Source organism: Columba livia, chromosome 7 (assembly GCF_036013475.1).
Source record: "Columba livia isolate bColLiv1 breed racing homer chromosome 7, bColLiv1.pat.W.v2, whole genome shotgun sequence".
Taxonomy (NCBI): domain Eukaryota; kingdom Metazoa; phylum Chordata; class Aves; order Columbiformes; family Columbidae; genus Columba; species Columba livia.
The window spans coordinates 40,626,904-40,649,050 of record NC_088608.1 but is presented as its reverse complement, the minus strand read 5'-3'; the positions used below and the strand labels follow the sequence as shown (position 1 = coordinate 40,649,050).

The 22,147-nt window shown below is 55.2% G+C and overlaps 2 protein-coding genes across 2 annotated transcripts; one reads left to right on the top strand and one right to left on the bottom strand.

The window, feature by feature from the left end:
- The first annotated feature begins 8,391 nt into the window (after nt 1–8,391).
- On the top strand, nt 8,392–12,876 carry LOC135579947 (ubiquitin carboxyl-terminal hydrolase 36-like). Its single transcript, XM_065070000.1, has 11 exons — nt 8,392–8,641; nt 8,715–8,936; nt 9,220–9,330; nt 9,625–9,727; nt 10,059–10,126; nt 10,497–10,567; nt 10,751–10,833; nt 11,159–11,408; nt 11,560–11,700; nt 11,972–12,072; nt 12,375–12,876. The coding sequence occupies exons 1-11, from the start codon at nt 8,392–8,394 to the stop codon at nt 12,874–12,876; spliced, it is 1,902 nt and encodes a 633-aa protein (XP_064926072.1).
- Nucleotides 12,877–19,886: 7,010 nt separating this feature from the next.
- On the bottom strand, nt 19,887–21,877 carry LOC135579979 (olfactory receptor 14I1-like). The gene has a single exon (XM_065070027.1). The coding sequence runs from the start codon at nt 21,098–21,100 to the stop codon at nt 20,165–20,167; it is 936 nt and encodes a 311-aa protein (XP_064926099.1). The 5' UTR covers nt 21,101–21,877; the 3' UTR covers nt 19,887–20,164.
- Between the last annotated feature and the right edge of the window lie 270 nt (nt 21,878–22,147).

Below are 22,147 nucleotides of genomic sequence, written 5' to 3'. Positions count from 1 at the left end.
ACAGCTGTGTCAGAGCCTGCTGTATGTGAAGGACGCTCAGGCCACCGTGCGACTGGAGGCCGTCAGGTTCACCGGTGAGCCACAGCCCCCGGGGACCCTCTGCTGGCAGCCTGGCCCCCGTCCCCACCGCTGCACGGGCAGCGGCCTTGGGTCCTGTCCTGCCCGGGGCCAGCCCTGCCCAGGGGTGCAGGGTGTGCAGCCGAGCCGGCCGGGCCGGGGCCGTGCTGCCGGGAGCGTGCTGGGGAGCAGAGGCCTGACAGGAGCTCTGTGCACAGGGCTTGGCGCGCGGTACCTGAAGAACCGCAGCAATAAGGTGGAGAAGCTGAATGAAATCACCAAAGGTGAGTGGGGGCCGTGCTGTGCTGGTGGGCAGGGGACAGGGCCTGGGCAGGGCGCTGCCATGCCTGGTCCTCCTCCAGGAAAGCGCTTCAGGGGCAGAGGATGTGGCAGGGGCACCTGGCACGTCCCGGAGCAGCAGCTTCCAGCTGGCCTGTTGCTCTCATCTGCTCCTCCCGGCCAGGGGAAGAGACGAGTGGGGCTGGCACAGTTCGGAGGGGACTCCTGGGGGTCTCTGCAGGCAGTGGGGGCTCATCTCTGCTCTGCGTCCCTCTCTTGCAGTCCTCCTGCCCTTGATGGAAGACCCTGATACCTGCGTCAAGCACTTGGCATTTCAGACACTCTACAACCTACTGATAGAGTTCCCAAGACCAAAACAGAGATGGTGGTTGCTGAGCTGCTGGATCTGTGGGAGCCAAAGAGAATAAATTCTCTCTCAAAAATGGCCATATTTGAATATCTTTTTTTCACTAAAGCTGGAAGACAAAGCCCAGTCCCATGGTGTCCTTCCCATGGGGACCACCCTGAGCGTTCCAAGCAGTGTCACTCCTGGCCTCTGCCGCTGCCCGCGGGACAACACAGCTGGACCCAGGGTGTCCTGGCAACAAAGCCCCAGTGACCCGTTGGTCCACATACTTCTGTATAACCTGTCCAAGGCCCTTTAGCTGGAGCCACACGTCCTGCCTTTCCCACATCGCAGAGCTCCAGCCTTGGGGATACATGAAGGTACTGAAAGAAAAGAGACAGGCAGTGTGTGTGGGGAGCAGGGCAGGGGATTGGAGAGGCTAGAGAATGGGAAAAGCTTTGCCTGGAGCAGTCCTAACTCATAAGTGTGCTTCCCTCCCATGGCAGTGCCTCATAAACAAAGGGTCGGATGTCCAACACAGCTTCATCACCCAGTTCCTCCTCCTGGCATTCACAGACACACGGGAGCTGCAGCTCTTGCACTTCTGGCTCTTCCTGGGCATCTACCTGGCTGCCCTCCTGGGCAACGGCTTCATCATCACCACCATAGCCTGGGACCAGCACCTCCACACCCCCATGTACTTCTTCCTCCTCAACCTCTCCCTCCTAGATGTTGGCTTCATCTCCATCAGTGTTCCCAATGCAATGGCCAATTCCCTCACGGACACCAGGGCCACCTCCTACTTGCGTTGCTATGCAAAGTTATTTCTGCTTCATTCTTGATCGTAACAGAGTATTTTCTCCTCGCCATCATGTCCTACGACCGCTATGTTGCCATCTGCAAACCCCTGCACTACGGGACCCTCCTGGGTAGCAGAGCTTGTGTGCACATGGCAGCAGCTGCCTGGGCCAGTGGGTTTCTCGTTGCTCTGCTGCACACGGCCAATACATTTTCACTGCCACTGTGCACGGGCAATGACCTGGAACAGCTGTTCTGTGAAATCCCCCAGATCCTCAAGCTCTCCTGCTTAAACTCCTACCTCAGGGAAGTGTGGCTTCCCTTGGTCAGTGCCTGTTTACAGTTTGGGTGTTTTGTGTTCATTGTGGTGTCCTATGTGCAGATCTTCAGGGCCGTGTTGAGGACCCCCTCTGAGCAGGGACGGCACAAAGCCTTTTCCACGTGCCTCCCTCACCTGGCCGTGGTCTCCCTGTTTGTTAGCACCCCTTTTTTTGCCTACCTGAGTCCCCCTTCCATGTCCTCTCAGTCCCTGGACCTGGTGGTGTCATTTCTGTACCTGGTGGTACCTCCAGCAGTGAACCCCCTCATCTACAGCATGAGGAACAGAGAGATCAAGGATTCCCTGAGGAAAGGATTTGAACACATACTATTTCAGCATCATTAAGGTACCCATACAACTTAGAAGACTTCCAGGGTATCTCAGGAAAAATCAGGACTATTTTTGGTTTTTTCTTTATTTTATATATTTGCCTTTATACCTATGATAACAAGAAGTGCCATGAAATAGTATTATTCATCCCACCTCTTGACACTGGTGAAACCCCAGTAGGCGGCTCAGCGTCACACAGCTCACTCCTCCAAAGTAGGATGGGGGAGAGAATTGGAACTCTAAAAGTGAGACAACTCAGGAGTTGAGACGAAGGCAATTTGATAGATAAATCTAAAGTTGTGTGCATAAACAAAGCAAAACAAGAACTGCATTTGCTCCTCCCTGTCAGCAGGTGGGTGCCCAGCCACCTCTAGCTAAGCTGGGCTCCAGCACACCTAGCAGTTACTTGGGAAGATAAGCACCATCACTCCAAGTGTCCTGCCCTCCCTTCTTCTGCTCCCGACTTTTACTGCTGAACATGACATCATATGGTGTGGAAGGTCCCTTTGGTCAGCTGTCCCAGCTGTGTCCCCTCCCAGCTCCTTGTGGACCCCCAGCCCACTTGCTGCTGTGGTGTGTGAGAAAAAGAAACGGCCTTGGCGCTGGGTAAGCTCTGCTCAACAGTGACTAAAACATGCGTGTGTTACTAACACTGTTCTCATCCCAAGGGCAATACATAGCGTCATACAAGCATGAAGAAATTGAACTCTATCCCAGATGAAACCAGCACATGTACATACAGAACCAGTCTTCTTGCATAAATAAAGAACCCTGAAGAAAACAATTTGTCTGAGCTCCCATCTCTTCCAATCTTCTCTGGAGCTGGGGATACAGAAAGGGTTAAGGACCCAAAATCCCAGCTGACACGTGGAGGAGCTGCCCATGGAACCCAGAGGCTGCATCCTGCTGACTCAGCAGGCGCTGCCCCTCTGCCGCCTGATTGTCATCACAGCTGCTGCTTCCCTGGAGCCACGGACATGGAGGATGTGGCCTCTTCAATGCTGGCCTCTCCTCACTTCCACTGTCCTCTTGTGCTCTTGCATTTGTGCTGCCGCTAAGGTCTTGTGTACCTTGTGACAGTCCTGGTGTATCTACAGTGGCATCCCTGTGGCTGTGGACAGGAGCAGGCCATGGGAACCACTGTGTGAGATCTGGCCTCACTGCTGGCACCACCAAGAGCACAGGGGCTCCTCAGGGCGGGGTACCCTTCCAAAGCTGGTGTCAGGAATATGCCCGACAAACTGCTCCCTCAAAGGGACTTTTGCTACCTTGGGATGCCTAATGGAGTCACAGCAACAAGCTCAGAGTGCCAGGATGATGTGTGAGGAACCAAAGGATGGGAAAAAAACTTCTCTTTGTGGTGACAAATGTCCATGCAGATAGCACCTGCCTTGGGTCCTATGGCAAATGCTATCCTGGAGAAGAACCACAAGCTGCCAAGTGATGTCAGGAGATTTCCAGGAACAGCATATGAGTCCCAACAGGCAGTGACTGGCACCTCCTAAAATAAGTGACCATCCAAGAAGGAGCCTCCCAGACAAAAAGGTGAAATCAGGAGATCATGGGCTAATGAGAGGAGAGGCTGTGAGGAGCCAGCAGGCAAAGTAACATAAGACTGGAGAGTGTTTCAGGACACCCTCTGGTGAAGGCCCTGGCTGGATCTAGTGCAGCCCTGTCCTGCCCTTTGTGCCATTAGAGACACCCCACGGTCCTGCCCTTGGCTACTGAGCCAGCTGGGAAGATGGAAAGGGCTCAGCAGTGGCGATGCTCATCCAGCTGGGTCTGCTTCCCACCCCGAACAGCGTGGCCAGTGCAAAGACACCCCACGGCCCCAGGGCAACACAGCCCCTGGCTCTGCAGAGCAGCATCGCCAGATCAGGGCCATGCGGGGAGCACGGAGAGGAAACCAGAGCCAGCCAGAGCAGCCTGGACACCTGGAGAAAGGGATGTCCCTGGAGAAGAGCAGGGGAGCATTTCTGTGCCTGCAGGGGGGAATCCAGGAGGAAGAGAAACCCCTTTTTGCAGACGCTCATTTGGGGCCGGCTGCTCTGCTGCTGGAGCAGCACTCCTGTTCTGGCCTGGGGAGAGGGGCTGGCACTGAGGGGCACAGGCCGTCTGTGCTGGGACTCTACTGGAGCTGACACCAGCAGTCCTGGGTTTGCACTGGTCTCCATGCCCTCGTGCCATGTCCAGCTCCAGCCCTGGGGCTGTGGGTGGGCTGAGACCCGTCTGTGCCCCCAGCAGCTGCTGAGCCCTTCAGAGGGGCTGGGGCTGTGGGCTGAGTGCCCAGAGCTCTGCAGCCCCTGCGCCGGGCACGGCCGTGGGCCAGCCCAGCCTGGGCTGCTCTGCTGGGCTGGGCTGGAGAGAAAGCCGGGGCTGTGGGGAGAGCTGGGCAGGGGCTGGGCTGAGCTGGAAAGTGCTGGCAGAGGACACCCCAGTGCTGGCTGAGCTGTGTGACCATGCAGGGGGAGGACTCACTCAGCGGGGTGAGCTGCAGAGCCAGGACACGCAGGGGCAGGAGAGAGGAGGCCGCTCTGTGCCCTCGGTGCAGGGACAGGCTGGGAAGGTGCCCAGGACATTGGTCTCTCCCGTCGCCATTTCCAGCACTGCGCCACAGTTGCTGGGTCAGGTTTGCTCTCTGTCCATCTCCTTCCTCAGGCGCTGGTGCTCCCTGGCACTGCTGCCATTCCGGGACTGTTTTCCCCTCTACCCACACACAGGAACTGTCCCTGCAGCTCCAAAAAGGCCTTTGAGAAAGGATCTCAGGGAAAAAAATAGTCTCTGAAAGTCCTTTATTTCAGGTAAAGACCCAGAGAGCAGGGCTCCTCGTTTACCCAGCAATTAGGTATGAAAAGAAAAACAGACAGTGAATCAGTAAAGGATGAAAACATTAACACAATTTTAAAATCCCAGCATCACAACAAAATAAAGAAGACATGTCGAGCCTGCAGTGAGTTAAATTAAGACTGCCATGCAGCAGATAAGGGGCAGTTATTGCTTCAGAAAAACATCCAGTCATCAGTTTCCACATGGCGTCCTTGAGATAGGGGGAAATATGGAATTGGTGAAGCTGTGGGGGAAAACTGTGTTGTGTTGCTTCAGAAAATATTTGACATGCATATCATAATAATAGTAATAACAACAATAACAACAATAATGAAACAAGCAGGCAAACAAATAAACCCAACAACAACAAAACAAAACAAGCGAAGGTGAATAACCATGAAAGAAAGAGGAAGACTGCCCCGTCCATGGAGCTCTGCAGAAGGAGCGTGGAGCCGTACATCGTATGAGGCGATATAGTTGGCATCAGCACGTAGAGAAGACTTTTGTAGGGAAGACTTTGAAGGGAGCGGCCTGACTCCATGCAGCTGAAAACCTGAGAGCTGGCAGTGTGCTGAAGGGATGGGGAGAAGTGTCCTGGGCTGAACAGAAACCTGTGGATGACACAAGGTTGGAGAGATGTGCTTTGCAGAGACTGGCAGGAGTCCTTCCCAGGGATGAGCGGGACGAGCTTTGGACACAAGAAAAAATATAGCGGCTCTCAAGCGTGGTTTGGAATTAGCGCCACTGTCACTAATAGCAGAAAGAGGACCGTGCCGTAAGGGAACTCCTTGTTCTTCAGGAGAAAAACTGAAGCTTTTTCACGTCCTTCCTTGTCAAAGAAGGTGTAATTCTTCAGTAGTTAGCCTCTGGCACCACAGAATCCCAGAATGTCGGGGTTGGAAGGGACCTGGAAAGCTCATCCAGTGCAATCCCCCCATGGAGCAGGAACACCCAGATGAGGTTACACAGGAAGGTGTCCAGGCGGGTTGGAATGTCTGCAGAGAAGGAGACTCCACAACCTCCCAAGACACTTGCCCTTGTTATATTTATTAAATGTTTCCCCGCCCAACTCTCCATCCTGTCCAGGTCTCTGGATGGCAGCACAGCCTCTGGCGTGTCAGCCACTGCTCCCAGCTCGGTGTCATCAGCAAACTTGCTGACAGTCACTCTATTCCCTCGTCCAAATTGTTGATGAATATATTAAATAATACAGGCCCCAGCACTGACCCCTGAGGCACTGCACTAGATACAGGCCTCAACTGGACTCCGCCCCATTGACCACGATTCTCTGGCTTCTTCCCTTCAGCCAGTTCACAGTCACCTCACTACCTGGTCATCTAGACCACACTCCCTCAGTTTAGCTGTGAGGATGCTGTGTGAAATGCTTTATTTAAATCACGGTAGACCACATCCACCACTCTGCCATCATCCATCCATCTTGTTATGTCCTCATAAAAGTCAATGAGGTTGGTCAAGCATGACTTACCTTTGGTAAAGCCATGTTGACTGCCCCTAATGACCCTCTTATCCCTGATATGACTTGAGATGGTACCAAGCATGAGTCGTTCCAGCAGTTTCCAGGGGATGGAGGTGAGGCTGACCGGCCTACAGTTGCCCGGGTCCTCCTTCTTGCCCTTTTTGAAGACTACAGTGACATTTGCTTTCCTCCAGTCCTGAGGCACCTTTCCTGTTTCTCAAGACTTGGCAAAGATGATGGAGAGCGGTCCAGCAATGACCTCAGCCAGCTCCCTCAGCACCTGCGGGCGCATCCCATCCGGACCCATGGATTTATGGATCTCCAGATTGCCTAACTGCTCCCTAACCCAGTCCTCATCAACCCAGGCAAACTCCTCCATTGTCCTGCCTTCCTCTGGGGCCTCAGCAGTACGGGGCTCCCCAGGACAGCCTCCGGCAGAGCAGACAGAGACAAAGAAGCATTCAGTAACTCTGCCTTCTCTGTATCTTCTATCACCAGGGCACCCGTCTCATTCATCAGTGGGCCTACATTGCCTCTGCTGTTAGTTTTATCTGCCACATATTTGAAAAAGGTTTTCCTGTTGTTCTTGACCCCTCTCACCAGGTTTAATTCTAGGGAGGCCTTAGCTTTCCTAGTTGCCTCCCTACACTCTCTGACAACAGCCTTACATTCTCCCCAAGTGGCCAGCCCCTCCTTCCATGATCTATAAAACCTCCTCTTCCACTTGAGCTTACCCAGCATCTCCTGTTTAACCACGCAGGTCTCCTGGTTTTGCTCTCAGGGCTATTCCTTTGTTTAAGTTATATTTAAATGATATTTAAAGATTACACCTCTTAGACAGAATTGCCTTTTTATGATGCCTGATCAATGTATTTTCTCCCTGGTTTTGGTAGGTGGCTGAGGGGTAGAATATGGTGGTTGTTTCTCTTTTAGGGTATCAGCCACCCCAGGGTGAGGCTGGGTGACATTCTGGTGAGCTGAAACCTCCAAAGGCGGGGATCACCGAGAGTCCCCGGGTGTCCTGCTGCAGGGCAGCACCACCCGCCTGCTCAGTTTTTCCTAATGCTCCGTTCAAAGCTCCCTGGAGGGTGTTGGTGGCTGCTGCCTCTGTCCCACCAGCCGCCACTGCAGAAGGGTTTGCCTCCCCCATCATCTCCCCAAGCAGGAGTCGCTGCTTTTCCAGTGCCCTGTGTCCCCTTCAGCAGACTGAAGAGGCCCAATTGACTGAGCTGCTCCACAAAGCTCAAGTGCCCCTGACCCCACCATGACAGATGTTCCTCTGGACCTTCACCCGTGTCGTGGTTTAACCCGAGCTGGCAACACAACCGCGGCAGCTGATCACTCACCCCCTACCCCTTCCCCTTCCAATAGGGGAAAGAATCGAAAGTGAAGGGAGAAATTTGGACTGACAGAAACGCAGTTTAATAAAATGACAAAATGCTAAGAGACTTCTAGTAAATATAGATAAACCCATCATAACTCCCACGCCCTTCTCCTCAGGACTGCTCAGCCGGTCACATCCCAGCCTGTCCCGGGACACCAGGTTTGCTCCGCCCCCAGCGCACACCTTGCGCCTTGGCCTTGTAAGACTTGCAGAGGCTTTTGTTGGCCAAATCCACCACGGTGTCCAGGTTCCCCTGCACTGAAACCACAGTGTGTGACCATTTAATGATTCTGGGGCGTGGCCGAGCGCGATGGCGTCACAAACAAGCCCCGCCCCCGGCAGGCTTCGCCCCTGGCGTTGCCGGGACGCGCAGGCGCAGCTCAGTCCTGTTCTGGACGCGGAGCGGAGCGGACGGCGAAGGCGAGGGGAGGAGTCAGTGGGCCGAGCCGAGCGCGAGCGACCGCAGCAAAGGGCGGGACTTGAGGAGGAGGCGCGGGAAGCGTGTGTGGTGGTGGAGAGGGAGAGGCCGAGAGACCGGCGCGACCTCGAGGCGGTGGCACGGGCGGCAAAACGCCATGGCGGGCACGGCGAAGCCGAGGGAGCTGCTGAAAGCGCGGCGGGACGCGGGCAAGGCCGGGGCGCTGGGCCGGCTGCTGAGCACCTCGGCCACGAAGGTGCTGCTGCACAAGATCGAGTTCCAGCCCGCCAGCCACGGCTTCTCCGGCCAGCCGGAGCTGCTGCGGGCCAAGTACCTGCTGCTCAACCCCCGCACCGAGCCCGCCGAGCACCCCCGCGGCGCTGAGGAGGGACAGCCGGGCAAGCAGGGTGGGTGCAGAGGGCCGGGGGGCTCTCCCTGCGCTGCGCAGCCCGCGGCTCACCCGCCTCTCTCTCCCCGCAGGCAGCGACCGGACCCCGGGGCGCCTCGGGGACGGCGTCCCTGCGCCCCAGAAGGGGCTGTTCCCTGCAGGGCGCCTCGCCATGCAGTGGCAGCGTGTCCAGCGCATCGGCGCCGGGCTGCTCAACCTGGGAAACACCTGTTTCCTCAACGCCACCCTGCAGTGCCTCACGTACACGCCACCGCTCGCCAACTACCTGCTGTCCAGGGAGCACAGCCGCACCTGTGAGTGGGGAGGGGAGCGCCCGCCTGTCCCGGGGCTGCGCTCAGCACCCTGCGCACGGCTCTGCCGGGGCTGTGCGGCTGCCGGGATGTGCCTTCTCTGCTCCCTCCTGCCCGTTTCTCCGTGGAGAGGACATTCCTGCATACGGGAGCATCCACTTTTCCTGGCCGTAGCAGTGTTCCCGAGCTCTGCATCCTGCGTCTGAGAGGCTCTGTCTGTGCTGGACACAGCCAGGACTAAGATGAGTTTGTCCTCAACGTTCTGTCTTCTCCTCTCCCACTCCAGGTCACCAAAGCGGCTTCTGCATGATGTGCGTCATGCAGAACCACGTCACGCAGGCGTTCGCGAACAGCGGCAGCGTGATAAAGCCAGTGTCCCTTGTCCGAGACCTCAAGAGTAAGGATGGCTGCCCTCGCGTCCCCTCTTGTAGCCGTGCAGGAGGGCAGAGACTATTGCAGGAGCAGAACCTTTGAGATCAGGGCAGGTCTTGGCAGAGGTTCTTCCAAGACGACTCACTGAGCCTGCCAGGGCCTTCACGGGCCTTGTGGGGCTTCCCCCACGGCCCACATGAGTCTGACGTCTGGTTTGGGCCGAGGGAGCTCAATCCCCGCAGTCGCTGTCCCGAGGGAGGGCGGGAGGACCTGCCTCTGTTGCAGCGCGTGCTGCGGCTGATCCCTCCCTCTCCTGCAGAGATCGCCCCGCACATCCGCTTGGGCAGGCAAGAGGACGCACACGAGTTCCTCCGTTTCACCATCGATGCCATGCAGAAGGCCTGCCTGCCCGACTGCACCGAGTATGTGGGGCCTCTGGTGGTGACAACTGCCCTTGTCTGCTGGTCCCCTGTGCCCGCGGGAGGGGACTGTGGGGTGAACGTGTCCCCCGGGCTGGGCTCATGGAGGGAGGTGCTGACTCCAGGGTCTGGGTTGGATGGCCCAGCTCTCTGCCCCTCTGTGACACAGCCCTGGGCTGCTGTCTGCCTTCTCCTGACACCTCCACCCCAGCACAGCTGCGGTTCTGTCCCCAAATCCTGTGACTGGGCTGGGTTTGGATCCTGAGGACACAGCGCAGGCACGTGGGGGTGGCTCTTGGGGCGGGCGCTGTGTGATCCCAGCTGCCGTCTCTAGGTTGGATCGCCAGACCCAAGCCACCACCCTGATCCACCAGATCTTTGGCGGTTCCCTGCGGTCCCGTGGTGAGTGCTGGCTGCCAGGGCCTGGGCCTGTGACTCTCAGGGCTGCTGTTTCCCCGAGAGCCTTGCAGTAACTTGGGAAAGTCACTAAGCATGTGCAAATTATGCAGAGCTGCAGCTGGTCAGTCTTTTGGTATCTGTGGGCCACGAAGCTGCTGGCTGTGGGTCCCCAGCTCATTGCCACCAGCAAAGGAACCCACGTTGCCAGCTGTCCCGCAACACTTGTTGTCCCAGCACGTACAGACTGCGAATGCTGGTGCTGCCGTCCCAGAGCCCAAACGCGGAAAAGGGCAACACGGCAGCCGCCTGCGCTGTGCTGGGGGTGGTGGTGCCGTGTTGTGCCAGGGGGTGCTCACTGCTCGTTCTCTTGCAGTGAAGTGCTCGATGTGCAAAGCAGTCTCGGACACCTTTGACCCCTGTCTGGACCTGCCGGTGGAGATCACGGTACCGGGGCAGGGTCAGGTGGGGAGGAGCTCTGCTCTGCAGGGGATGTTCCTGCAGCTGCACCGCTACTGCTCGAGGCTGTTTAACCTGCCAGTGTCAGGCACGGTGCAGGCAAGAGGGAATCAGCTTCTGTTGTTGCGCTGCCTCCTCTGCCTGGCCCTGACCTCTCCTCTGTCCTGGCAGCAAGCCGCAAACGTAGAGCAGGCACTGGAGCTGTTTGTGAAGCCAGACCTGCTGGGCGGAGAGAACGCCTACCTGTGTGACAAGTGAGTGTGCGGGGCTGGGGCGGGAAGGGGCCGCGGGTGTGCTGGTGGGAAGCAGGAGGGCAGCTGCAGTACAGGAGGGCTTCTCTACCTGCTCCACCGCTAAACCGTGAGGTGCGTGGCTGTGAAGCCTGCGGTGAAGCCTGTCACTCCTCATCTCCCCCGTCTTGAGACGGGGACCTGAGCCAGCAGACCTGGCCGTGAGCAGGTGCCCTGGAGCAGAACCCGCTCTCACCAGGGTCATTTCCGTGGGGTTTGTGGCTTGGCCAGGGCTGGCAAGCACCTGGGTGGTGGAACAGCATGAACAGCTCAAGCTCTCCCTGTGCAGATGCAAGAAGAAAGTGTCGGCAACCAAACGCTTCACCATCCACCGAGCGCCCAGGGTTCTCACGCTTGCTTTGAAGCGTTTTGCCGACTTCACCGGAGGCAAGATCACAAAGGTGAGTGCTCAGCAATCCAGAGCGGGGCTGTGTCCTGTCCCGAGGCCCTGCTGCCCCGAGCAGGGTGGGAGGTGGTTCTGTGCGCGGTACGAGCTCTACCGCAGTCCTGCAGCCCTTCCCCAGCTGTGCTGTGCTGTGGTGGGAGTTTGGCTCATCCCGGCATCTTCCTCACCGTGGGCTCTGCCTGGAGAGAGTGGGTTCCCCCTCCCTCGCGAGACGGGACTCGTAGGACAGCTGAGCTGCTCTTGCCATCTGCTGTGCAGGCTTCTGAGACATCCTCTCTCTGCAGGACGTGGGCTACCCTGAGCTCCTGAACATCCGCCCGTACATGTCCCAGACCAGCAGGGATCCGGTCATGTACGGGCTCTATGCGGTGCTGGTGCACTCGGGGTACAGCAGCCACGCAGGACACTACTACTGCTACGTGAAGGTGAGCCCAGGGCGCTCTCTTGGCACCTCTCTGTGCTGGGGGTCGGCAGGAGGGTGCTCAGCAGTGGTTCGTGGTGTGGAGCACTTGGGGGTACGGGTTGTGCTCCGTCACAGGAAGTGTGGAGTTCTGCTCTTGCAGAGACCCCTCACCTGCCTGGGGTCACCTGGGGGTTTTGGGGAGCGGAGCTCTGCTGACGGGCGCTGTTCCTGCTGCTCCTCAGGCCAGGAGCGTCCCTGGACACAGCCCAACCCCGTTCTCTCTCCCTCTGCAGGCCAGCGACGGGCAGTGGTACCAAATGAATGACAACGTGGTCCGCCCCAGTAACATCAAGGTGGTCCTTAACCAGCAGGCGTATGTGCTGTTCTACCTCAGGTGAGCGTGCCCTGTGTCCCCGGTCCCTCTGTCCCTGCTCAGCGTGTGGGACAGGGCTGGGGGCACATGCCTGGGTGTGGGAAGGAGCTTGGCCCAAGTAGCCCCAGTGCCCACGTGTATGTGCTGGCTCGGGGGAGGGTGACAGAGAGAGCTCCAGCCCCTTGTTGTGGTTTTCCTGCAGTTCAAGAGCTCCTCACCTCCTTGGAGCTTCTGGCTCCTGGTTCTCGTGCGCAGCTATGATGAGTATGTTGCAGTCACTCAGACACTGGCGGTTCACACGTGCCCTTCTCTGCCTTCCTCAGGATCCCCAGCCCCAGGAAGAGCTCAGAGGGTCCCGTTTCCAAAGCTGCCTCCAGCCTGCCTGGCCGTGTCAAGCTGCCTTCTGGGTCACCGTCACCCAAGCTGGCCCTGAAAGCCAAACGCGCGGCTGCAGCTTTTCCCGGTGACACAGCCCAGAGGTCCAAGAAGCCGCGCTCCTCGCAGCCGCCACCCGCGCCCAGAGCAGCTCCAGGACTTTGTGGCCCCAGTCACACCAGTGGGGCCAAAGCGCAGGTTCCCCGGAAGCGCTGCTGGGAGCCCGGGCCCCTGCCCGCCTCCCCTGGGCTGCCGGAGCCCATCCCCAGCCAGGAGCCGTGGGGCAGCGGGGAGAACACCGGGACACCGGCAAGGGACCCTCGCAGCAGGGCTTCTGCCAGCCTGGTGCTGGCAAAGCTGAAAGCCTTCTTGTCGGCCAGGGCTGCTCCGCAGCCCAGCAGCACCATGTCACCACCACCGGCCAAGAAGCTGGCGTTTTCCGACACATAGGTGAGTCTGAGCTTCTGCCCAGAGACTTTAGTAGGTGCCTCGTGCCTCCGGAGCTGGTGCTTGTGTTGGGGAGTGCAGGAATGATGCTGGTACCTTGCTAAGCAGGAGGCGGGCGGGGAGAGCCCCTAAACCCCAGGGCTCTGCCCTCCCTCTGGGTCGGGGTGCGGGGCCAGGCCCCCGCTCTTGTTCCCATCCCTGCAGAGGCTGGAGAATTGGCTGCTGCCTCCTTGCTCAGGACGGCGGGGTGGCTGCACCAGTCCCTGGAGCGGGGCGGCCTTGCCAGCCTTGTCAGGGCAGCGTGTCCCCGGGGGCGATGGGAGCTGGTGACACCACAGTTGGAGGCTGCAGAGTCGCCTCCTCCCCAGGCAGTGGCTGCACCGGCTCTCTGGGCGACGCTGTGCAGTCGGGTCTGGGGACGGCGCTGGGGGTTCTGTTCTTAAAGTTTCCTTCCTTTTTTCCTTTCTGCTTCTAAGGGAAAACACTTCTGATTCTTCTACTCCCCCACTTCCCTCTCCCTCTCTGTGTCTTTTCCCCTCCCCTTTCTCTGGGCTCCCCTTTTTGTTTTCTCCTCTTGGCTCACAGCAACCTCTTTTATTTAGACCACCAAGTTGTTCTTTATGTCAATAACTGCAGGGCGGCCCCCCAGGGAAGGAGAGCAGAGGGGACCACCGTGCACGTCCTCACCTGCTGCTGCCGGTTCCTGTGCCCGCCCCAGCCCCGCGCTGGGTCCCTGTGGGGCCGGGGCGCTGCCACCGCGACACCGGGCAAGAAACTGGAGAGTTCCCTCGGGAACCGGCTGGGTTGGCGGGACAGCGGGAGCGGCCAGAGGAGCCACAGGGAGGATCCGAGGCTGGAACAGCTCTGCTGGGAGGAACGGCTGAGAGACAGTCCTCAGCACTCGGACAACTCCTGGGAGAGCTTTCCGTCAGATACCTCGTGGTGAAGATTTCAAACACGATTTCATAAAAGAGGGGTTTTTCTTTCCGAGTTGTTTTCTATCATTTTTTGGTTTATACAAGATGTGATAGCAGCATTCTACAATGGGTATTGATCCAGGGGGTCTCCTGGAGACATCTGGACAGGCAGGAGAATAGTCCTGTGAGGCTGGACATTATATGGATTACTTTGCCCCTCACCCCTCCCCAATCCCACCTGCTCCCTCACTGACCACCTGGGACTTGGCCTCACCAAGCTGGAGCACAAGTGTGATGGGAGCAGCTGAGGGACCTGGGGGTTCAGCTGGAGAACAGGAGCTGAGGGGAGACCTTCTGATCTCTGAACTGCCTGAAAAGAGCTTGGAGCCAGGGAGGTCGGGCTCTGCTCCCCAGGAATAAGTGCCAGGAGCAGAGGAAACGGCCTCAAGTTGCGCCAGGGGAGGTTGAGGTTGGATGTGGGGAACAATTTCTTCTGCAAAGGGCTGTGGGGCATTGGAACAGGCTGCCCAGGGCAGTGCTGGAGTCACCATCCCTGGAGGGTTGGACAGACCTGAGATGAGGGTCTCAGGACACGGGTCAGTGCTGGGGGTGGGGGAGCAGTTGGACTCCATGATCTTAGGGGTGTTTTTCAACCAAACCTTTGCATTGTAATAGTGCCTAAAGGTCACAGCCAGGGTTTCTATTGTCTTGTCCTGGTATTTTTGCAAATGGGTAGAAGTCTGTCTCAAAGCATGTAATGAAAACGAAAAAAAAGAGCATGGGTAGAGCAAACCATGGGAAGGAGGGAGGGCCAAGTATGAAGGTAAATCTCAGCAAGAACAAGTATTTACACATCACTAGTGATACGCAAAACTTGCAGGCTGTAAATCATTGACACTTTTTTTGTTACTCATGGAAACATTTCCTGTGTCCCACAGGATCCTTGTGTCACTGTTGCGAACTGCAGATGCATTTTTGGCATCAAAACAAAGGTGCATCTCAAAGCTGGGTGGGTCAGTTTGAAATTGTTACCGAGTGTATATTGGTAGCATATGAAAGAAAAAGCCTCGCAGTGATTTTTACCATTGGGAGCTTCTGGCAGGTGTTGATCTGCGAGAAGCAGCCTTGGCAGAGGTGAGAAGATTCTAAAAGATGGAAATAAGGAAAGTCAGAAGAGAGATTAGATTCTGAGGGATCTTAAGAGTGAACATGAAATAACCGAATGCAAAAGCAAGTCTTAATGCTGCATTTTGACTGAGCTGGAGGGTAGAAGTCTGGGCTTTGGAAAGCTCGGAGTTTGCACAGGGTGGAAGGCAAGAGTCATAACAGCAAAAAGGGAGAAGGGCTGGAGCTGACTTCTGCTGGGAAAAGCATTTTTGCCTCCCCTAGAAAAACAGGTGGCTTCCAGAAACACGTTCAGTACCCATTTTCTCAATCTGGAGGTGTCCTGGTGGAGGAAGCCTTAGCACCGCACTGACACACGCAGGGCAGGCGAGGCAGAAGAAGATGCGCTGTCTGGGTTACCAGCTCAGGCCACTGAACAGCGGCACCGACTGTGATAGAGAAAGCAGCGACTGAGGGGAGCTGGAAGGGGCCTTGGCTGCAGGTAACCGTGCCCTGGGCTGAGAGGGGCTGGCGCTGCGTCTAATGAACGTGACTGAGCATCTTCCTTGTCTGTGTGCTGATCTTATTCAATTGTGGTGTTTCACAAGGGAGAGAGAAAGAGAAAGGACATGAAAAGTAAATGTCGTGCTATTGGCATTTCAAAACTGCCTTTCTGTTGTTTTCAAACAGGCTCGGAATATCTCCTTTCGGAACCTGTGTCTTTGGAGATGTTGGAGGAGACAAAGGAGAAGGACACCCAGGAGGAAGACACGCGAGGAAGATGTGGAGTCTCTGCACAGCCTTCAGGAGAGTCTGAGGAACCAACCAAGGAAGACGAGGAGACTACACAGAGCGTTCAAGAGGCAAGTCACTGGTGTACGGACCGTTCTGTGTGACTAGGGGACATTTTAGAGACGGAGGGGAAAAACAAACAGCTTATAAAGAACCCAAACCCCAGCCTCCCCAAACCAGGATTTTGTTGCAGTGTCCTCAAAAGAAATCCTTTCTAATTTAGCTATTGCTGTGCTTAAGGCTGTGGTAGTTAAAAGCCCTGAAATTTTAATTGTTCAAGCGGTGTGTTCAAGTGCGGATTGGACTAGATGATCTTCTGAGGTCCCTTCCAATCCCAAACATACTGTGTGATACTGTGTGTGATGACCAAACATTATGCAGTTGCAGGGGACCAGTATATGTATTTCTAAAGTTAATTGTTACCTCATTGTCTACTATTCTCTTGTTCTTTGCTCCTCCCTGCAAATCCAAACAGCGCTGAAAAGAAAGCTGTGGAGGAGAAGTCTGGTTTAATGGTGCCCACTTGGTGCTGTAGCTGGGCTGTGAGAGGGTCTTAAAATCCTTGTAGGATTTGGTGAAATCAGGTAGAATGAAGGTAGCATGAAAGAAAAACAAGAGACCCATAGATAAGCTGAATTCTTGCAACAATGCAATTATTTCCCTTTTAACCCTATGAAGAGAAGAAAAAAGAAGATAACATATTTTAGTCAGATTATTAAAGCCTGTATCTGCCTCAGCATACTCTAGATCACTTCAGTATTACACAGAAAACCTAAATGCACAGCCCAGCAGATCAGATCAGTTCACCTGTGACAACACAGCCCAGTCTTGGTTTTGTAGCTCAAAGCGATGTTCTTGCTTTCATGTGCTCCCTCCTGTTCACAGCTGCAAGTTCCAACAGTCTCTGCACCAGCAGAGCTCCTGAGAGAACTGGTACTAACCCTTGTGGATCAAAATGTTCCTGCAGCGGCTGTTAGTGCTGGGTTCAGGAGATCTGGACACTCTGGTTCAGTTCTTACCTCTTTCATTGGTGTGCACAGTAACTTGTGCACTCAGCTCCTCTCTGCTTTCGTTTGAAGTCCAAAAAAACCCCAGGTAAGTCAAGGCAGCTAAAAGAGCCCGGGAGGGCTCTGCTCCCTGAACACAATATTCCAGGTGTGGTCTCCCCAGGGCAGAGTAGAGGGGCAGGAGAACCTCTCTGACCTACTGACCACCCCCTTCTAACCCACGCCAGGTACCATTGACCACCACTCTCTGGCTTCTTCCCTTCAGCCAGTTCACTGTTGAGTGCACCAGGTTGGGAGTGCCTTGGTGATATCCTTGATCTGGGCTGCAGGTAGACTACAAACTTCCCTTTGATGAGGGTCAACTCTGCATGTTGGGCGCTCTGTCCCTCTCAGAAGGGAATTACCTACTACAACTACCCTTCTTTCTTTCTTATCAGAGTCAGTCTTGAGGTGTGGGGTCAACTGCCTCTTTCTATGTGGCCTTGTAGGTGGGCCTTGCACCACATCCTCACCTACCTCTTCTTCAAGTTCCAGGGCCTCAAACTTATTACGGAGGGGCACCTGAGGAAGCAAAGCAGGTAAGGAGTGGGGGTTGCCCGTGACGCTGAACTGGAACTTGCTTCCAACCCTCATCATCTTTGTGGTCCCCTACCTCAGCCCAACAGCAACAGGGCAGGGGCTGTCTCGGGTCTTCCCCCTCTGCCTGACAGGGCAGGGGGTCCATCACCTTTTGGAGGGTATCCCCCTGGGACCTTTCTGACTGGTACATCAGGGAGTTACTCCACCAGTTAATCTCCTTTTCACACTCCCTGATGGACCTTGGTGTCTGGACCTTCTCCCTAAGATTTGCGATCATGCTGAGCAGATCTTGCACCAGCTCACACCTCACACATGTGGGATGCTGGCCATCCTCCCCAAGCAGCAGCAGGCTCTGGCAATCCCTGCAGCCAGAAACCTGAACAGCCACGGGTCGGGGCAAGGCCTCTGTCTGAGTTGCGACAGTCTTTTTGTGACAAGCTCTCTTTCTGGAGACCATGGTCAGCAGCGCTCTGGGACACTGGCAATGGGTGAGAGGGTCTACCAAGCAAGGAGTGACACCCTCTGCACCCTACTACACGAGCTAACACACCTGCTGCTGCAGCAAAGTGTGGGTGGTACTCACCCACTTGACAAGCTGGTTGCTCCCCTCCCAGTGCCTGCTGAGCAGTGACAGTCGCTACCCTCTCGGAGGCTTTTTCAAGGCCAGGGGTCGGGGTGTGATCGCCGACACTGTGGTAACACCACGCCACGTCAGCCACTCTTGCAAGGGCTGCCGGGGGCTTCCAGGTCGAAAAATTGGGATCCGGGGAACCGCAAAACCCCGTGTACCTCAGGATCCGCTGAAACGACTCCAGCTGAGCTGGCGCCAATCAGCTGACCCCGGGGACTGAGATTTAGATTGCATATTAGAAAAATATTCTTCTCAGAAAGGGTTGTCAGGCGTTGGAACAGGCTGCCCAGCGCAGTGGTAGAATCACCATCCATGGAGGGGTTTAAAAGGCATTTAGACAAGGTTATTAGGGACATGGTTTAGTACCAGAGTTAGATTAGGTTATGGTTGCACTTGGTGATCCTGAGGGCCCCTTCGAACTGAAACGATCCTATAATTCTATGATTGTATGATTTATATCTGGTCTTCAGAACTTGTACACTTAATCAGATCAGTTTCAAAAGTGTGGTTGAAGAGGAAGGGATGTAAAGAGAAGAAGTGATAGAGGAATTCTCCAATTGATATTGATACAGAGTTCCTCCTAAAGAGGTGTGTATGGGAAGGAGAAGCCATCTCCTTGGGGTCCATCATTGCATGGACAGTGTTGTTCCTCACCTCCCCAGCCCAACTGTGTCTATTTGTATGTTTGGCTGTGTCAGTGGAAAATATACATCCATATGACACACATAAGGTTTAGAACCCTCCCAGAGCAGGTCTTAGATTTGGAATCTATTCAGAAGTTGACCTTGGGTCACCTCATCTCCCCAGTACCCCAGAGACAGACAAACAGACACACACACAGACAAACTCACTCACACACACACACAAATCAGTCAGGGAAGGACTAATCTGGAGTTTGAAAATCATAGAATAACTTGAGTTGAAAAGGACCCATAAGGATCATTGAATCCAAGTCTCTGCTCCTCACAGGACTACCTAAACTAAACCATAAAACTAAGAGCATCTGCCAGATGCTCCTTGAACTCTGACAGATGTGGTGTCATGACCACTTCCCTGAGGAGCCGGTTCCAGTGACTGACCACCCTCTCAGTGAAGAACCTTTTCCTAATGTCCAATCTGAACTTCCCCCGATGCAGTTTCACTCCATTTACATGTCCTATCACAGGTCATCAGGAAGAAGAGATCAGCGCATCCCCCTCCACTGCCCACCATGAGGAAGGTGCAGACTGCAATGACGTCCCACCCAGCCCCAGCCGTGTCCCATGCAGGGGCTGCTACAGCCCTGCTCTGGCTCTGCCAACCTCTGGGCAAGAAGGGAGGCCGGGCAGGGCTGGCTGTTCCCTGACACAGGCACCGAGTCCCACAGCAGGAAGAAGATGGACAGAGAGCAAACCTCACACGTGAACTTGGGGGAGTCGTCAGTGCTGTAAATGGCAGCGGGAGAGACAAATGTCCTGGGAACCTTCCCAGTCTGGCTGGAGCTGGACATGGCACGAGGACATGGAGACCAGTGCAAACCCAGGACTGCTGGTGTCAGCTCCAGGAGATCCCCAGCACAGACGGCCTGTGCCCCTCAGTGCCAGCCCCTCTCCCCAGCCCAGAACAGGAGTGCTGCTCCAGCAGCAGAGCAGCCGGCCCCAAATGAGTGTCTGCAGAAGGGGGTTTCTCTTCCTCCTGGATTCCTCCCTGCATGCACAGCAATGCTCCCTTGCTCTTCTCCAGAGACGTCCCTTTCCCTGGGTGACTGTGTCCAGGCTGGGCTGGCCAGGCAGCCTTGGTTCCCACTCTGGGCTCTCCTCAGGGCCCTGAGCTGGCCCCGCTGCTCTGAAAAGACCATGAACTGCTCTTGTCCATGACCATGGCTCCAGGGAGCCCAATGCAAAAGTGGCAGAAAGGATCTGTCCAGTGAGGCTGTGAGGAGCAGCCCTGAGGTCCACAAGTGCCTGATCCTCCTCATGGCAGCTGGGCTCTTGGCTCCTTGACCCCTCCTGCGTGCCAGGACTGAACCCCCAGTTCCAGAGGACATGTACAAGATGAGACACAGACAAATAATTTCCTGCTGGTTTCTTTACTGTGTTTACCTGCACTGGGAGCAATGCTCCATTTGTATATGAGGACTTTACACCACAAAACACTGGTAGAGGGCAATAAATAATATTCTTTCAGTGGGAATATGATTTGAAGTATATTAAACAAAAAGAAAACCAAGACATATATGTTAAAAAAAGCCTCCAAGCTTTCTCCTGAGGATGATAGACTGCTTATTGATACTGCAGTATTCCTTGGTCAAATAATTTCCTCAGGGAATCCTTGTTCTCTTTGTTCCTCATACTGTAAATGAGGGGGTTCACTGCTGGAGGCACCACCGAGTACAGAACGGACACCACCCGATCTAGGTTTGGGGAGAAGATGGAAGGGGGCTTCAGGTGAGCAAAAATACCAGTGCTGACAAACAGGGAGACCACGGCCAGGTGAGGGAGGCACGTGGAAAAGGCTTTGTGCCGTCCCTGCTCAGAGGGGATCCTCAGCACGGCCCTGAAGATCTGCACATAGGACACCACAATGAACACAAAACACCCAAAGACTAAACAGGAGCTAACAACAAGAAGCCACACTTCCCTGAGGTAGGAGTGTGAGCAGGAGAGCTTGAGGATATGAGGAATTTCGCAGAAGAACTGGTCCACAGCATTGCCCTTGCAGAGTGGCAGTGAAAATGTGTTGACCGTGTGTAGAAAAGTGTTGAGAAAGCCACTGGCCCAGGCAGCTGCTGCCATGTGCACACAAGCTCTGCTGCCCAGGAGGGTCCCGTAGTGCAGGGGTTTGCAGATGGCAACGTAGCGGTCATAGGCCATGATGGTGAGAAGGGAATACTCAACAGAGATCAAGGAGAGAAAAAAAAAGAGCTGTGTAGCACATCCTCGATAGGAGATAGTCCTGGTGTCCCAAAGGGAATTGGCCATGGATTTGGGGACAATGGTGGAGATGGAGCCCAAGTCAAGGAGGGAGAGGTTGAGGAGGAAGAAGTACATGGGGGTGTGGAGGTGCTGGTCACAGGCTATGGTGGTGATGATGAGGCCGTTGCCCAGGAGGGCAGCCAGGTAGATGCCCAGGAAGAGCCAGAAGTGCAAGAGCTGCAGCTCCCGTGTGTCTGTGAATGGCAAGAGGAGGAACTGGGTGATGGAGCTGCTGTTGGACATTGGCTGTTTCTCTGTTCAAAAAAGGAAACAACAACTTAATATTAGGACAGACTCCACGGAGCAAAACTACTCTCTTTTTCATTAACATCACCCCAACTGAAATGCGTTTCCTTTCTCTGGTCTGTGCTGGCTGAGTGTGCTGTGAGCAGCAGAACCTCTGCCCGTGTGCTGCCAAGCAGCCAGCTCTGCTCTGCTGCACTGGGGACACGGGAGCTGGGTTGTGGCAGCTCCAACGTTCACAAGCGGTGTCCGATTTTATGCATTGTTAATGGAAATCGTCAGTATCTGCACTCTTGACACTGAAAAGCACGGGAAGCAGAGCCGTGTTTTAACATGTCTTTGTAATGATTTTGTCTGTGTTTTTAGTTTTTCACCATCACATCCCGTGACTGGGTTTTTGTAGGGGTCAAAATCTTCATCTTTATGAGGTAAAATGTGAAGAGTCTTGAGAGAGGACAGGCGAAAGGGCTCATCTTTCTGTGGCTCAGTGCAGAGTCAGGACAGCAGAAGAGTCCATCAGTCTTCTTGCCATCGCTCCTGTGCCTTTGCTTGTGCTACTTTGAAGATGACTTCACACACAAATTACTCCTTAAAAAACCCCAAATATTTGGACTCATATGGGAGCGGGGGAGCATTGTTTGAAAGGGCAGATCTGCAAACTGTTCTCTGTTCCAGCCCACTGTCGGAGATATGATGGAGAGAGCAGGACCCGACCTCTCACCGAGTGAAGCAAAGAACTCTGAGAGGACAGTGCGGACCCCAAGGAAAGGCTCAGCACTGCTGGGATCCTACAGCAGACCTGAGCCTTTCTGGGGGCAGCTCGTGAGCCCAGCAGGACAGGCAGAGCAGAGTCAGGCTCCTGAAAGCGACATGTCCTAAAGGGACAGTCAGATCATTGCCCAGCACACAACACCCAGCATCATCTGCAGACAAGGACCGAAAGAGCTCCTGAACACCCCCTGCTCTGCTGCCTGGAGCTGTCCCTGCCTGCAGCTGTGTCTGTGTCCCCAGGTCTCCTGCTGTCAGTGCCACAGATCCCATCCCACT

Coding starts and splice junctions, on each gene's coding strand:
- LOC135579947 (XM_065070000.1), top strand. CDS start 8,392: ATGGCGGGCACGGCGAAGCCGAGGGAGCTGCTGAAAGCGCGGCGGGAC. Junction 8,937..9,219: donor CAGGGAGCACAGCCGCACCT/GTGAGTGGGGAG, acceptor CTCCCACTCCAG/GTCACCAAAGCGGCTTCTGC. Junction 12,073..12,374: donor TATGTGCTGTTCTACCTCAG/GTGAGCGTGCCC, acceptor TGCCTTCCTCAG/GATCCCCAGCCCCAGGAAGA.
- LOC135579979 (XM_065070027.1), bottom strand. CDS start 21,100: ATGTCCAACAGCAGCTCCATCACCCAGTTCCTCCTCTTGCCATTCACA.